Raw genomic sequence first — 18,226 nt, forward strand, 5'->3', positions numbered from 1 at the left:
ACACTCACACACACACACACACACACACACATACACACAAACACATACACATGCAAATGCCTGCCCAAACCCATACACACACACTCTCTCTCACATATCCTCTCCTTAGTTTTAGTTTTAGTAAGGTTTTAAGGCGTTCGCAACTGCATATGGCCATATGAGCAGTAAGGGGTAGATGTCAGCAGAGAAGTCCAAACTGGGAATCAGGCTTACTCTGCTCACCTCTCTAGTCTCAACAGCACAAAGTCTGCTTTCACTATCAAAGAACCCCAGAAACAGCAGGTCACAAGAGAGTGACAAACATACAAAAGAAGTAGAGGACAAATGACAATAGTACGGATGAGGAAAGAAAAAGCAGCAGTTCCCCCTGTGTTGTTCCGGCACAGTATGAGCATGACATTGATAAATCAGTCCATTTACAATTCTATTGTGCATATGAACATGTTAATATCCCCCCTTTGGGAATGAATGACCTAAAGACAACTTCAGTCAGTAGCACTGCTCTGATGGGGGGGGGGGACATCCTCTCCTCCTCACACATCTGTACACATAAACATAATAATATAATAGTATGCTTGCACACACAAACAGGTTAAATCACATCATATAAATGAACAATAATTATTGCAAATAGTAATAGTGGGTGGCACTGACCCAGGGATTTGAAGGCTACCTCTGCAAGGAACATTCACAAACATAGCACGATGAGACAGTATGGCATTTTGATTTTAGCATACTGTGAGAGATTTTTGCCATGTGCGCATTGCTAAGACTTCAAAGAAAGCTGAGGATTTTCAATTCAAGAGTGAAGTCAGTACTGTTGTAGGGATGTGAGACATGGAACCCATCTTAGACTTGCATAAAGAGGGAGCCTGGTTTTCTTGAACAAGAGTCTAAGAAAGCTACTGAGGATCAGATGGACAGACATAGTCACCAATGAGGAAGTATCAAGGAAAACAAGAAAGGGCCCAATCAGAGATCAGGTGGGAAGAAGGCCTTGGCAATGGTTTGGACATACTCTCAGGAAGTCAGACAGCTGCATAACAAAGAAAGTGTTGGATTGGAATCCACATGGTAAAAGATGAAGGGGAAAACCACGTGGAACCTGGAGAAGAGTCACAGAAATTGATGTAAAGAAAAGTGGGAAGGCAAGGAATAACATCAAGAGACTAGCCTAGGATATAGGCGAATAACTTTAGCTGTGCATTACACTATGGGGGTAAAAAAATTGAAGCAGAAATGAATTAGGTGTCATTAGAACCAGAAAACCTTCCTCTATAACATACTGAAAATCGGCATGAATCGGAAGGGAGTAAATTTGTTTAAAATGTCATTTTATGGTATAGTATCGAAATAGTCAAATATCGATACCAAAACATTTCAGAATCGTATGCCATATCTCATAACACAAATCTTACACCAATGCTTGGGAGTCTGTTCCTTAAAACTTATTTTTCTTAACCAAAATGGAGGACTTTGAGTACTAAACCCTCTGATTTTTAATGGTGAGCCAAAAAAGTTTGAGTAGTAATGTACATTGAGTAATCGATACTAGTAACTACGAGAACTAGGCCTAGCTATTTACAAAGAGATATGATTGACATAACAGAAAACAAAAGGGGGGGGGGGAGAAGAAGGAGGAGGAGGAGGAGGAAGAGGTTCCTTAAAACTTATTTTTCTTAACCAAAATGGAGGACTTTGAGTACTAAACCCTCTGATTTTTAATGGTGAGCCAAAAAAGTTTGAGTAGTAATGTACATTGAGTAATCGATACTAGTAACTACGAGAACTAGGCCTAGCTATTTACAAAGAGATAGAAGAAGGAGAAGGAGGAGGAGAAGAAGGAGAAGGAGGAGGAGGAGGAGGAGGAGGAGGAGGAGGAGGAGGAGGAGGAGAAGAAGAAGAAGGAGAAGAAGAAGAAGAAGAAGAAGAAGAAAAAGAAGAAGAAGAAGAAGAAGAAGAAAAAGAAGAAAAAGAAGAAAAAGAAGAAGAAGAAGAAGAAGAGGAGGAAGAAGAAGAAGAAGAGGAAGAAGAAGAAGAAGAAGAAGAAGAAGAGAAGAAATTTGCCGGCAGGATAGCAATCTAGTTCATTTTTCTTGCAGGTGCATTTCATTGAACTGCAGTCTAATTTACATACATATCTCACAGTTTTGGAGAAGTACGTGTGACATTGATTTCTTGTCCATTTGATTTGAAAAGTGAAAAATGGTATCTGAATGAGCACTGATATATTTCAAGAAACTCTCTTAAAGAAAGAATGATACTCTGTTGTATCCCAATCTTTGCGCTCCCAGAGGCTTCCCTATATAGAACCACCTGGAATGTGATGGAGTTTTACACTGATGACCGGGGGTATGAACGTTTTCTTCAGTTGAGTATGTGTGAGCGCTGCTGTAATCCCCATGCCATGAATGTCCTTTCTTCATCTGGAGTCCTTATATTGTAATCAAAGTTGAATGCCTCAAACTTGAGGAGAAGTGGCTATTGAAAAATACTCAGATTTCTTCTAGGAAGGGAGCAATCATAGATCTCGGTCAGCTGGCAACTATTTTCATACGTGGATTGTAGTGCATATTGACAGTTTCAAGAAACAGCACAAAGAGGCCACCAAGTTAGCGCGTTTTCTTCTCCATAAATACTGTATATCCAATTAGATTTACTGATGGATAGACTTCTTTTTCTCAAATGTAGATTTTTGATCAACTGACGAGCTGCCTAGACAATTTGCTTCTGCCTGGCATCCTACTTAAAGCCCTTTGGTGTTTCATAAAATTCTCGCATTCGTATAATTGAAGAAGCCGATTACTGAAATGTAACAACAACTACTCCCCATCAACCTCCGCTACTCATTATGTTATGCTTTCCCTTGCACCCATCAGTTTTTCTTTTTAGGGTACTGTGGTCCATAATATAATGTTCTGTGCCCTTCACCTCATGCAGATGGTCTTCCAAAACAGTCATCAGATTCCGAATATTAATCTGCTCAAATTAATTTGCCTTCAGACAGGATACAACATAATGAACGGCATATATCTTTAAAACATCTTGAGGCCTCAATAATGTCCTTATTTTTTTTTTTAGATGCAACTTCTAATGTAACAGAACATGGACGCTGCTTGAAAATTTTGAAGTCGCAACCGAATAAAAACAACAAAGAATAGTCGTTGTTCATTCGTACTTTCTTTATTGTGTCCTGACTTCGGGTCTCGGTTCACACGCAAATGACATTATAGGTCTCTATGACTTTGACTGCAAAGTTTTCTTTTCAAACCTTAAACAATCAGCGGGTACTAAATAGGAACTCTTGGAGACTTGACCGAAGTTTGCGTTTCAGACTGTTAATCTTCCTGGACTGTGACTTGTCTGTCTATGTTTTGCAAAAACAGATTTTGCTCTTATTTAAGATTGCTGACACAAAATGCGCATTTGGTGCCCTTCAGTCCCATCTTTATTGTTCTTTCTATGTTGTACAACGATCTATACATCTATATTGTTCTTTCTATGTTGTACAACAGCCAGAATAATATTCCCACCTTGTTATGTCAATTGCACAAGAGGAAATTCTTTAGAGGGAAATTACATGGTAAACAATAAATATCCACTGAAAGGCTGAGGATGTGAGAAAACGTATTCTTAATATATTGGCTTACCATACTTTTTACTTAAAAAGCGTGGATACCGATGATGATTACATCATTTTCATGAAAATCCGTACAAATTACGTAAAAATTCTCGCATCAAAGCAAGTATGATAAACCAATTTGGTCGTAATGTAAATTTTGCTTTTTTGACAACTTTTAACGTTTTTTAAAACAATTTCCTCCACGATTTTGAAAGCCAATTTTTAATATGTTATTACACACAATTTTATCTGTCGAACCATACACTTTTCATTTTCGTTGCAATTTTTTTAGGGTCTACCCTTATCTTTCTTCCACTAATAGAAAACGGTGGAAAGTTTTTGTTCATGGCCTATATCTGTCCTCAAAGAAATTCGCGCTTGCACCCGTAACTTGCGCGCGCAACTTTTGCCCTCAGCGCAGTCGTGAGTTCGTGAAAGTTAACCAATTTTCCGAAAAAGTTGGAAATATAATCATACAATTTTATTTTAAATAACCGAAACTTTCTTCCATGACGAAAAAATAACAACGGCAAGGGGGACAATTCATACCTGAAATAGGCTAGATCTACCCCTTCCTTTGTACAGAGAGCCCAGTACCCATTGTGGATGGGATCGGGTCGGGTCAGGTCGGGATGATCCCCCGACTCGTCGCCTGAAAACATACGCCTTTGTTTTTAAGGCAATGAGTCGAGCGCGATTGCCTTGTGCCACGATAGCATCACCCAATGGATAGGTTCATTCCTCAGGGACAGATACGCCTGCATCGAGCACGGCAACGCAACAAGCAGGCTACGTCGTTTCGAGCAGAGAGTCCCCCAGGGCAGCGTTCTGTCCCCCACACTGTTCCTTGTCTTCATTGATGATATTGAAGCAGGCCTGCCTGAAACCGTGAAAATCTATACTGATGACTATACCATATACGCCACCAACGAAGACATAAATCAGGCTGAAAACAGTGTCCAAGCAGCCATAAACTCCCTTGAGCAGTGGGTAAAGCAAAACAAGATGGAGATCAGTAGGGAGAAAACAGAGTGCACCCTCTTCACTACCAGCACTCACAAGGCCAAGCGAAAACCAGCATTCTTGCTCAAGGGCTCCCCCATCACCTTCAACTCCAACCCCACCTTACTTGGGGTCACACTTGACCGTATTCTATCCTCCAACGCCCACATCCAAAACCTTGAGCTTAAAACTGTAAAGCAGACTTCGACCATTGAAAGCCCTTACAGGCACCACCTGAGGATGCCTTAAGGGAATGCATAAAACCAATTTATTATGCTAGTGCCCCTGCCTACATGCCTCTTGCCAAACCCTCCAACCTGCAGAAACTGGAAACAAAGTAGAATGAAGCAGCAAGAATCATCACCGGCTGCTCAAAGGATACTCGTGTGCACAGCCTCCTCATTGTAGCAGACATTCTACTACTAAGGCATAGAGCTGATTCCTTGGCTGCTATTTCACTCAAGAAGTCCATGCGTCTGCCTGCAACGAATCAACGCAGAGCCTCCGTAACAAAATCAGTGCCCGTGCGGACAGGCAAGTCGAACTGGAGAAAGCATGCCCAGAACCTCATAGCTGAAACTGACCTGGATATATACCCAAGTGAGGAGCTGGTTGTTTTACCCCCTACACAACCGTGGAAGGCTGCATCAAGCATGCTAATGAACCAGCTGTCAGGAAAGCAGCAGCAGAGGCTACCATTTGATCGCTCCCCCTGCCCGATGTAGAAGTCTGGACTGACGGTTCAGCTAAACATGGTACAGAGTATGGAGGCAGTGGAATACCGATCAAGACTGGTGATACCGAACTCGACCACCGTGTACCCGCAGGCCGGTATTGTTAAAGTTACAGGGCTGAGCTTGTAGCTCTCAACACAGCGCTGAGCATGCTCTTTTCACTACGTACAGAAGGCAGCCTTCCAAACAGTGTAGTGTAGGCATCCATGTATACGCTGATTCCAGGTCAGCAGTCATGCGCCTCTCATACGGCCCTACCAACAAATCGGAAAAGGTGGCCTGCTCAATCTGGCAGTGTCTGCACACCCTCAGTCAACCCTCCGAATGTTCCATCCACTTACAGTGGATACCAGGCCACTCTGGACTGGCTGGGAACGAGGAAGTTGGCAACATCACCAAAGAAGACACGCCAGATATCAATCAATTTCTCAACAGCTAAAGCCGTCATCCACTGGTCGATCCGCACAAAGTGGAAAAGAGAGGCGAAACCCAAACTGCCGTCTGCCCAGCCGCTTACAATTTTAGAGAAGAATATTTTTTCGTCGCTGTCAGGTTTCAAACCTGGGACCTATAGAATGAGAGACAAACACTGCATCTCTAGACTGCGAGAGCTCCCACTACAGCCATCTAACCCATATCATAATCATTCATGGACTCTGACAATAATTGCCAGGCACCTACCAACAGCTGCTTGATCTGAGGACAACTGCACATAAAACCTACCAAGGCCTAAAGTGTCTTTGTCTACACTGCTGAAAATCAGAATTATGACTGAGTCCACTCCCAGTACTCATTCACTAGACTAGTTTTGTAATGTTTATATGATAATGGTGGTATGGAATTTACGTATGCCACTTTTAATAATGTAAAGGCGATTAAGAGGCAATGTATCACAATTAAACATCCGTCTCCATTTCTTAAAATCACTTCACCACCTAATTTTGTTTAATCAGTAAAAATATAACATCAAACACAACCATAATAATAACAAAGACCACGATGATAGTAGTACAAGTACAAGAGAACTATGAAGGAAAAAAAAACAACAAATGGATAACTGTAGAGCCCCAGCTGTGCATTATTCAAAATCCCATCTCATTCTGTGTCTTCCAGAAGCTCATTCAAGACACCGCACTCCTTAACTCCCCCACCCCTCTCCTCTCTTCCTCCCCCATCCCCGACTTCTCCCACAATTCTACTCACCACGGTCATATTTAGATCCTTCTCGGGGATTTAGCTTTTTGGCCTGAGGGTCGTGAGGATCATGTGTGAAGTTTTCAATATCCACAATGACACATAGTCCTGGGAACAAACAACAGGTAGTTTAAGTACCTGTTAAAAAGAAGCACTTCAAGACAATAACGCTCGCTTAATGCTTAGACAAAAATAAAGGAGATATACAAAACAAAAACAACGGAGGTAAAGAGATAGCAAAGAACTAAAATCTCCTAATGATTCCCTCCAACCACTAACCGCTATAGCATAGCTAGATATTATACAGATGTGAGCGGGTGCAACAGTTGAAGACACAGAGATGAGATTATGAGTATGAACAATAGGTGGATAGATGATAAACACAGACTTCACAACAAACAACAGTTAGATGACACAAGAGAGAAAGCGAGAGGGGAGACAAATGAAAGGGAGAGGGAGGGAGGGAGGGAGGGAGAGAGAGAGAGAGAGAGAGAGAGAGAGAGAGAGAGAGAGAGAGAGAGAGAAGTTTTAGGGCCCCATCAATGATAATAATAATAATAACAATAACAATAATATAATTGCATGTATAGCACATAACCAAGCTCTACAGCATTCTCTGTGCGCTTTACAACTATTACTAACAAATATAATTCACATCATATATGAGATGGGCTGCTCTGATCCTGCCTGTCAGGGCCAACCCAAGCTGAATCAGACACAGTATCTAAACAAAGATCGGGATATCCAGGAAAATAAGTCTCCCACTCAAGAACAAAAATCATGTCTTCTATGTAAAACAGCAAAAAGTACAAACATTTAATCACCAAATATTTCTCTCAGAGAGTAAAAGACACTGCATTGGTTGAGGGATGTAGTTGTGAATTTTGCCACATTTTGTAAGCAGAAGTGCATATTCAGGAAACTGTTGCTGGACAGTGCACCAGGTTTGTTTTTTTTAAACATATAAAAATGAATCTTGTTTTGAGCCTAGAACCAGAATATCGACTGTAATGATTCATATCATATATATAGGCCTATATACTAAACGCGAAAGACAAAAATTAATGCTCAAACTCAAAGTAGAGTAGAATAGCTCAAGTAGACCTATTCAGTGTGAGAGGTGTAAGAACTGTGGGAGGGCAAGATGCAGTGATACTGAAAATCTGCAAATCTTAAACAGAAAGCTAAAATATAGAGATCTAATTTTACTGTCACCAATCCAACGAAACGCGAACACTTAGGCCCCTAAGTTCCATAACACGCTTACAAGTTATGACGGTTCCCGATTTCACACAAGGCTTGCACCAACGCACACTTTACATTGCAGAGAGCTGTAGTAGTAATCAAAATTCTAAACATTAATCATTTGCTTCCAGTTTCAGTTTTGTTGTCCTCTGGTGTTGCATCCAGCCCTCCCCCTATCCCTGAGTGTGTCTTTACAAAAAAATCAATAATCTCCCCCCATTCCCGAGTCCTGTACTTCGCAGCACTCAGAACGCGCGCAGGCTCATTGACCGGTCACAATGACGAGCCCGACAAGACACTAGTATAACTTTCTTTTCTTTATTTTTTTCTGGGTGGTAACGAAAGCGAAAGTAGATCTTGATTTTCCAGTCAAGCCTTGGTGACACAATTCCGCTAGCCACCAAAGCCACCAGTTCGCGTGAAACTTACTCTCAGAGCCGAATTAATATCACAATCGCGACCAGCAGAAATGAACTTAAAGACGAGATCTTTTATGTATTTTCGCGGGTCTCAGCAATTATTTTTAAATTCCCGTGGCCTGGCAGTCACCCTGCTCCCAGCAACTCTCTTTCTGATTTGCCTGCTGTCGCGGTAGCAGAGTTTAGCGAAAGAAACGGCGATAGCGGAAATCCGTTAAATAGCGGACTATTGAGACCCATATTTTCTAAAAATAGACAAGGAGACAATTGAGAAAGTCTTTACTCTCATCGTAAATTGCCTTTGAAAACATAAGGATATCTTAAAATATAGTGAATTTTCACAATAATTGTCATTTTTCTCAAAATGTCATTTTTTGCAGTTTTTCCCGTACTCCTTCCTTAATTTTCATCCTTTTGACATGAAACTTTCAGGAAACATAAATGTCAAGGCTGCCATCAATGTAACAGAGAGATATTTGCACACAAAAAACACTTTTCCATTTGGCAAGCGATTACCCAATCAAAATATAGAAAAGGTCTATATACACTGGGAAAAATTCTCATATTTTTTTCTTTTACATTAATTTAAAAAGCTCCGTTGATAGGGACTTGTTCAGGTATACTTTCACCAAATGTGGTCAAATTTGGTGGGTAAATAACAAAGTCTTAGGAATTAGAAAGTCATTGTTAATTTTCAAGATGGCAGCCGTTTCCATAGCAACCGCTGTAGCTACGCAAAAATATTTCTATGCCTAACTTATATGTGTACTTAGATTTGATCTCGGGCAATAAATATAGAAAATGGACCTTGAGGGTCACTCATCCCGTTAAGTCAGAATTATTAGAACATATATTATATATAAGAATTTCCTGCTTCTTTTCTTGGCTCCTGGCACACTGGTGAATACCTCGGGGGTCAGCCTCCATCTTGTAGTTGCCAACAGGCTTGTAGCCCTCAGGTACCCCGGTAGACGCTGTTGCCCCGACGGCCGCATCATCGATGTTAAGGAGACTAACACCCAGCTCGTTCAATGGAGGATCTGCCTCCTGGCTACTTTCTAACAATGGTTCACTGCTTCCGGTCACTGGCACAGTACTTTCTGTTACATGTTCTCCCTCAAACCTGATCCCAGTCTCGGAAGATGACTGCTGGGCCGAATCTGGGGAACGAGATAGGAGTGGCCTGGAGGTAGATCTGTATGCGGCAACATAGATGAAATTGGCTTGGATGTAAATCTGTATGTGATAACATAGATGAATTTGGACAGGAAGTAAATTTTTCTGTGATGATATAGATGAATTTGGACAGGAGATAAATATGTATGTGATATGAAAAAGGAGAGGAGGTAAATCTTCATGTGATAACATACATGAATTTAGACAGTAGGTAGATCTTTATCAGATAACAAACATGAAATAAGGACAGGAGGTAAATGTGAGGCATCATGGTGAAATCAGGCGCTCGTCAAAATAATGAAATCCGAGAAATCTGCATTTTGCGGCCAGTTTGCAAATTTTCTTTGAATTTTTGTTTTTTGACTCACCATCTTGTAAAATCCATTCAAAAACACTTTTATGTTTGGATTGTGGATTTTTTGGAAAAACGTTGATTAAAGGCACAAAAAAGAGTAAATTTGCAGTTTCCAAGGACTCTTAAGCTATGGAAGTCACCTAACTTTGGTGGCCATTTTCTTGCTAATTTTACTTCTAAAACTAGGCGACCACACCTCCCTCACCTGCAAATATCTCGACTTCTATTAAAGATAAATGGATACTTTTTTCATCGAAAGCAAGGCAAATGAACATTCTTTAAGATAACACCAATACCTCCATATGCCTAAAAATTTATGAACGCCTGATCCTGCTGCGTCATGACACAAATGTTTATGTGATGACATAGATGACTTTGGACAGGAGGTAAATGTTTATGTGATGACATAGATTAGATGTATTGGACAAGATGTAGATCTTTTATTAATAATGCGGATAAAGTTGGGACTGCAGGTAAATGAAAATCTTTAATCTGTATGTGACAATGCGAATGAGATAGCACAGGAAGTTCACCACTTCGTGACATCACCAATGAGAATAAAAGATGACAAATGTGATAGGAAACGAGCAAACCACATAAGAGCACCCACAGACCACCCTTCTGAACCCTTCTGTGACAGTACAGGTGAGAGTGAGCAGCTGGCTAACTCTTTTTTTAAGTTTTGGTACTAGTTTTACAGCACTTGCAACCCAATAAGGTCATATAAGTGCCAAACATTAGGGGTGTTACTAGAGAGTAACGAACAAAAAAAATAAGGACAAAATATGTTTGATAGGAAAGGAGCAAACCGCACCAGACCACCTGCAAACCACCCACCTGGATAGTTTTTTACTTCGGTTCATTAGAATGTGCAATTGAAGAAACCATTTTCCAGTTTCCCAAGGTACATTAACGTAAATAGGGTGAACTACAATAATCCAATTCATGATGAGATAAAAACTGACAACATCACATAGTGGTACACTCCAGAGAAGCTTATTTTACAAGAGATGAACATCACAATCTGTCTTTTCAAATTCAAAACTTGATTTAATTTGAGAAACTATTTTAGCATGTTCCCTTTGTCTCGTAGAAAACCCTCTTTTGCACATGATTTAGAGTACTGTACTCGTTTTAAAAATGTGGAAACTTTGTGTGGAAACTCTTAGCCAGCCACTTTGCAACTTTAGTCAGGACAACCATCATACCTTACAAACTTACTTGCCAGAGTAATTTGGTAAAGATTTACACACCAGCACAACTTATTCAATATCTACACACAAGCGTAACCCATACTTATCTGCACAAAAGCCTTATTCAAACATATCAAAACAAAAACCTTATTCGTACAGATTTATGCACTAGTGTAACTCATACAGGTTTAACTTCCAAGTTAACCTCCTCACATTTTCACACCAGCACTACTTCTGCACACACACCTATGCTAATCACTCAAAATACACATCAACATTACTTATGCAGATATAAACATCCTCATTATTTACTAAGAAATACACACTCATGCTACTTACTCAGATATACACACCATGATAATTTACTCAGATATACACACCATGATAACTTACTCAGATATACACACCATGATTACTTACTCAGATATACACACCATGATTACTTACTCAGATATACACATCATGATTACCTACTCAGATATACACACCATGATTACTTACTCAGATATACACATCATGATTACCTACTCAGATATACACACCATGATTACTTACTCAGATATACACATCATGATTACTTACTCAGATATACACACCATGATTACTTACTCAGATATACACACCATGATATACACACCCAAGTTACTTACTCAGATATACACACTATACTTACTTTCTCAAATAAACACACCTCATTACTTACTCAAATATACAAACCATCATTACTTACTCAAATTTGCTGAGTTATTGTAGTTTCCTGAATGCTGAATTTCAGAGAGCAGACGCAAAACCGAATTTTGATAACCAGAAGGTTTCAGTTGTTCTGAACACTCCCCGGGCCCTGGTTGGGGAAAGTTGAGCGAGGTCATGGGACTATGAGGCGTATTCAAACCCAAAACATTACAGTTGGTCTCCCATGAGGAAGTAGCACCACCTTGCCAAGGAGAGACGGAAGGGAAGACATCAGACGGAGCATGTCACTTTGGTAAGAAAAGTCATGAATTATGATCAGGGTTCTTGCTGTGCATGGTCAAGACAGAAAAATTCTGTCAAGGGAGTACTAACTTGTCGTGAACCATCTTTGCAAGCAAAAGTTACGAAGAGCAGCAAAAGGCTTCCTTTCACAAAACAAAAACCAAGCAAAACAAATAAATACACATGTAATATTGGCGCTGTGGAATCAGGCACTCGTCAATTTTTGGACAACTCGAGTTATCGTTATCATCTTAAAGCTAGTTCATTTGATCACCTTGGGATGAAAAAAATACACGCTTATCTTGAATAGAAGTCGAAATATTTGCGATTGAAGGAGGTCGGGGTCACCTGGTTTCAGAGGTAAAATTAGCGAGAAAACGGGCGCCAAAGTTTGGTGATGTCCAAAGCTTGATAGTCCTTGGAAACTGAAAATTTACATTTGTTGTGCCTTTAATAAATGATTTTCAGTAAAATCCACAATAAAATGTGTTTTTAAATGGACACAAACGGTGTTGAGACAAAAAAAAAATTAGAAAAAAATTATCAAACTGGAAAGAACATGCCAATATCTTCGATTTCATTATTTTGACGAGCGCCTGATTTCACCACGATGCCTCAAATATTTATTTTTTTTTAATGGTTCTATTAACATTTTTTTTTTTCTGAAGCGGGAGTAGTCCAACTTTTAGAGATAAGCTGTACTACCCACATCAAATACAGATCAGACTTCATACATACCACACAGATTCAGTCTTGGATTTTGTATTTCTCGATAACCTTCCACTGTTCCCAACCCGCAGGCCAAAATATTTCCCACCATGTGAGTGATCTGGCCCACTGGACCTTGATACCCACTGATTCCAACAATAGTTAAGTATTGTCCTTTCTACTCACTGTTGTCTTGTCTCCCTCTCTACTTTCATCTGTCTCTCATTCTTTCTCGCACCGTGTATGTCTCTCCTTCCCAATTGTCTTTCACCTATCTTTCCTTCTTATTCCAACTGTCTGTCTCTCCTTCCCACTAACACTGCACAAATCTTTCCTTCTTATTCCTACTGTGTCTGTCTTTCCTTCCCCTTCACACTGTACACGTGTCAGCTTCCTTGTCACTCCTTCCCATTCGCACTGTGCCTGTATCTCACTCTCACCCATTAGTACTATCATAAGTATCTTACAAGGTGAGAAAATCATCTTACATGCTCACATGTGAGGAAAAAAAAAGACACTAATTTTAAAGGAAGTGTCACCATTCTCGCCCTTCACATCTACCAATAAATCTGTATTAATGCTGAGCACATCAAGCCCACCTCTGAACCCTTCACGTCCATCCCAACATATGTGTGTATGTCTGGAGAAAGGTCCTAGTTGTCAGCAAAGCTGAGCAACGGAGTGAAAAGGCCAAAACATTTGACATGGTAAAAAATTTAGTTCCATCAGAAAACACATGTTTAACCATTTCTTAATCACAGACTGAAAGGATTTTATAATACTTTAAGGCTTAATATTTTTTACTAGTTATTTTTGCAGCATGTTGTACTTCATAAAAGGATAAAAATGTGCTAGAAATTGGGGTTTTCTCCAAAATTCGTTTTTCTATGTTACAAAACGTGGCATATCTTTCAAACTACTCAAGATACAGTAAAACCCAGATAGGTCGAACACAGATTACTCAAAATCACCCATCGGTTGAACTGTGCCTGCGTTCCCGGGTTTTTTTTTCTTCTTCTTTATCTTAGTAAGAATTACGGGAAGCTCGAACACAAACACGGAATATTCAAACTAATTACGCCACGGTAGAGGTCTAAAGTCAATGTCCTTTGAGGTGCACTTGAGACAAAATAATGTTTCAATAATAATAAAAACGGAAAAAGGCAAGGTCGGTAAAATACCCTCCCCCCCTCCACCGAAGCTATTTTTAGCGTGCTGCTTGACACTTATGAAGCCTCAAGCAAAATTCAAAGAAAAATGAGGCAGTTGTAGTTGCAAATGCTCTATACCTCCATCTACTCTATGTACATAGTTAGGAGTCTAGTTGTGTCAAACCTATCTGCCGAGGCTAACCCAGGCCATGTGGGATACACCATAGTAGAAGAATGAAAATATTTGATTAACTATTTTCCCAATATGAGAATCAAAATCACATTCTTCAGCTGCAAGGCCTAGCACCTAATCTTTACACCACAGATGCCAGTAGAATTTCTGACTTGAGATAGAAGAAGAGATAAAACTTACTTGTGCAAATCGGAGGCAATAATTCCGCCCTTGTTACTACTGGCTCTCCGGTAGAGGCATTCTCTGGTTCATCATACATTGACTCCACGGTCGGGGGTCGGTCATCGTAAGTCTAGTATCAGGAAAGAAAGGACACACAGCACCCATTTAACTGACGAGACTTTAACTACTCCGTAAATGTGAAATCTATTGTTTATGTCGTTGTTCTTCTTGTTGTGGTAAATCATAGTTGAAAAATAGTCTAGCAACTGCACAGTTAGCCTCTGCTCTTCAGCCTAGCCAAAGAAGCCAGGGGTATTTATAATTAACAAGTTATTCTCACCAAAAGTAGAGCCAACATAAAAGCCCACATGAACATCTTTTTTAAAACTACTCTATTTCAAAGACAAAAAGGAAGGAAGATGAAATGGATAAGGAATAAACACAACAAAAAAAGGAAGAAGAACAAAATGGAAAAAGGGGAGAACAAGACAAGAACTGATGTGACAAGAAAGGAGAGGATGGAGGAAAAGAACAAAAAAGAATTGGTGTCAAGATAAGGGATGGTGAATCAAGGAGAGAATAAGGGCCTGGTCTCTCATGTTGGTTACCTCCTCCTGAGCTTGAGTGAGTGCCTGCCTCGCCTGCCACATATACTGCCCTCTTTGTACATGCTGATCTGGAAATGTACAGAAATTCGCACTTATACAAAGAAGACAAAATATCTTATCTTTCAGGAAAAAAGAATTAGGTACTCGTAAAAACATTTTCAAAAATGTCTCTGATCTGAACAAGGCTATGTAATACACACAACATATATATTATATATATATATATATATATTATACATATATATATATATATATATATATTATACATATATATATCTATATATATATATATATATATATATATATATATATATATATATATATATATATATATATATATATATATATATGTAGAAACATTGGTTTCACAGAATCAATTTGATTTACCATATTTATATATCCTTTGAAAAATCTTCTCCTGAGGAAATGTGAACATCTTTGCCTCATAGCCTATAACGGTCTGGCTTTCAACCATAGCAGATGCTGATGAAAATTTTACAGAATCAAAGTTCAATCTTCACATTTATTTTCATTGAATTTCATCGGACTTTAATTTTAAAAAGGTCAACAGTTACTGCGCACAAGCACAGGAAAAGCAAAGGACAACATACCTTGAAAGGATTGCAGGCTATTCACTAAGTCTGTTCTCTCAATGGAAGAGAATATATCTGTCAGTGCGGTCAGACTGGATGGTTTTAGGTCTCCTCGTTGCATCATAAACTTGAAAAGATCAATCCCATCCCCAATCTTAGTCTTTTTTGGTACCTTGTTATAGATGAACCTGATCAAAGTCAAGAGAAATTGACATCAGTAAATCTAGGTCTCCTTCCAAACACAGAGCAGTTACATGGATGGTTACCAAGAGTTATGGCAGAAATTTCAAATCTGCTGTATTTCCTGTTTATCTAGGAAGTCTCATTTACTCACTAAGTATTTTTATTCTCTCCTTCTTTTCAATGTATTTTTCAAAGGCATGCACCATAACCTTTAGAATGTAACTGAATACTATTGTGCTGTTAGAACAGCTTCAAATCCACATATATTTTACTGAAAAACGTTGATTAAAGGTACAAAAAATGTAATTTTAAAGTTTCCAAGGACTCTCAATCTTTGGAAGTCATCATACTCTGGCAGCAATTTTCTCTCTAATTTTACTTCTGAAACCAGGTGACCACCACCTCCATCAAACACAAATATCTCGACTTCTATTGAAGATAGCGACCAGCGCCTGATTCCACCGCGTCATGACAACATAGAATTCCTTCAAAATCAGAAGGCGACTGCCTGAAAGCAACGGGCCCACTTAAGTAGGAAAAACGCTAAACGGTCACAAGTGTAAAAATCAGTTACATTGCAGGTTGAAGAACCAACATTCAACTACCCCTGAGATTTAGCAGCGAAAGTAAAAAAGAAGACGAGAGGATTAATGTTGAACAGTATTTCTAGATATTCATTCAAAACTTTATGACATGTCCACTTTCAAAACTGCACATACACAGCTACAATCAATTCACTTAGTCTTCTCCTAAGTCTGGTACATATAATATTTTTCCTCTGAAACTGGGGATACGATACAAAATATTGTAGTATCTCACCTGAGCCTGTTGAGATCTTCATCGGGCAGGTTCTCACTGATTTCCGCCAGTGTTGCCCGGAAGGGACAGATCATGGATGTCTGCACCATTGGTCCATGGTATGTTGTTGCACTGTCAGTCCGGATGTCTTCCAAGAGGTCATAACGCTGGATTATCTGCAAGGCCTCAGAGATCACGGTCATATTACTAGCAGACAACATACGACGTCCTTCCAATGCCTCAAAAATGCTCATAGGAGAGTCATCCTTTACTGATCTCCCAATCAACGGCTCACACAAAAACTTGAAAATCTTGCAATCCGTCTTATGAAGTCCATCATCAATATAGGCAAGTCGCTTTCGATATTCAAGATCCATGCTGAGAGCCAGTTCGTTCAGTCAGTCTTTTTAAGTTGTAACTGGCGTGTTGAGTAACATAGGTCCAAACTTGCCCTTGGTCTATTTAGAATGCATTTAGATATGTCATAACTTTGCCTTCCGGATCAAGCACCAGGAACGCAGGAACCAGATGCTGTTGAAGACAAACAATTTAAATATTTGGTCATTAAGTAATGTAACTGCAAAGTGCATTGGGTATTTATAGAGTAAAAACCTGCATTATTTCCACTCTCTATACATACTATTCACAGATTTACTTAATATTATCATTATGGTTGTTCATCACCCTAAAGTTAAAGCGAAGTAGAAAAATCATGATTCATCTTCACAGAGCAATCTGAGTTTAAATCTATTCATCTGTCATGCTTTAATTTACTTCTGGGGGTTAAAACTATAGCCTACATGTTAACATAGGTGGGCAAACTTTAATGTAAAAAAAACCCAAAAAACAATCACTTGTAACTGTGCCATCCCCGGAAATTATACAGTGGAACTCGGATTTAACGAAAACTCGGATTCAACAAGAGGAGATGGATTCTCCCGTTTATTTCTTCTTTAAAATCAATAACAATAACCCAGATTCAACGAACACTTAAACCAGCAAGCTCAGATTCAACGAGGTCGCTTCCAGGGTGAACAGCCCCTGCAGACGTGGCTTCGCTCATTTTTCTCCCTCAACGAACTTTATCTATTCCCGGAAACCATCCATTGCATCTGTATCGTGAACCATTATTCACTTAGCCGATTGCATGCGATCAATCAGCGGTCTTCTTCCACACCAACACATGCGTTGTTGGCACACGCACATGTCCACTCTAGCATGTACGTGTGTCAGGGTCGGATGGGCGGCCTGCACACATGTGACTGTGTGTGCGTGTCCGGAGGGGGAGGCACCAGTGGTGCAGGCGTGGAACGTAGCAGATACAAAAGCTTTACAGTCTTTCTCCCCTGGCAACTGATCAATATTACAATGATAAGCTAATCTTGACGTAGATCTACGTAATGAATTGAGCAATGGTCTATGGAATCAAAAGTTGCCGTATGCTAGGCTCTACACAGCAACACAACTAATTTTTGGCAAACAATCGAGATGACACAGGCTCATAATATCATGCAGGTATTTCAGGCAACACTTTTTACTTCTCTTTACACATTACTTGCTCAGTGCCTGTAATTATCTACACAAAACCTCATGCTTGCTCTAACGAACACTCGGATTCAACGAGATTTTAGGTCAGGCCTGGAGACCTTGTTAAATCCGAGTTCCACTGTACATTGTTGTAGAATTAAAGGTGGCCTATACCCAAATTAAAATGGTACTTGTACATCACATGCCTTGTACATCACATGCCGTTATTTCCTGTCTGTGACATCAATTTATACTAGATCTAGATCTAAGTAAGGCCACCTATATTCTACCCTTGATGAGAATATAAACCCGTTAAAGATCTAGATCTAGTGTAGCAATTATTGTTATTTTTTTCGCAGCGGCTACATTCGCTGCTTGTTTTGTTTGT

General features: G+C 39.6%; 1 protein-coding gene across 1 annotated transcript in view; it reads right to left on the bottom strand.

Moving 5' to 3' along the window:
* Positions 1-16,839, bottom strand: part of LOC101859898 (caspase-8) — a gene marked incomplete in the record, with an annotated part of 23,893 nt that extends 7,054 nt beyond the window's left edge. Inside the window, 7 exon segments of the mRNA XM_013089793.2 lie at positions 6,562-6,660; positions 9,125-9,376; positions 11,671-11,874; positions 14,148-14,259; positions 14,738-14,805; positions 15,349-15,518; positions 16,333-16,839. Coding sequence (XP_012945247.1) covers positions 6,562-6,660; positions 9,125-9,376; positions 11,671-11,874; positions 14,148-14,259; positions 14,738-14,805; positions 15,349-15,518; positions 16,333-16,688 — 1,261 coding nt within the window.
* Positions 16,840-18,226: the final 1,387 nt, after the last annotated feature.

This window comes from Aplysia californica, unplaced genomic scaffold (genome assembly GCF_000002075.1).
Source record: "Aplysia californica isolate F4 #8 unplaced genomic scaffold, AplCal3.0 scaffold01047, whole genome shotgun sequence".
Lineage (NCBI taxonomy): Eukaryota > Metazoa > Mollusca > Gastropoda > Aplysiida > Aplysiidae > Aplysia > Aplysia californica.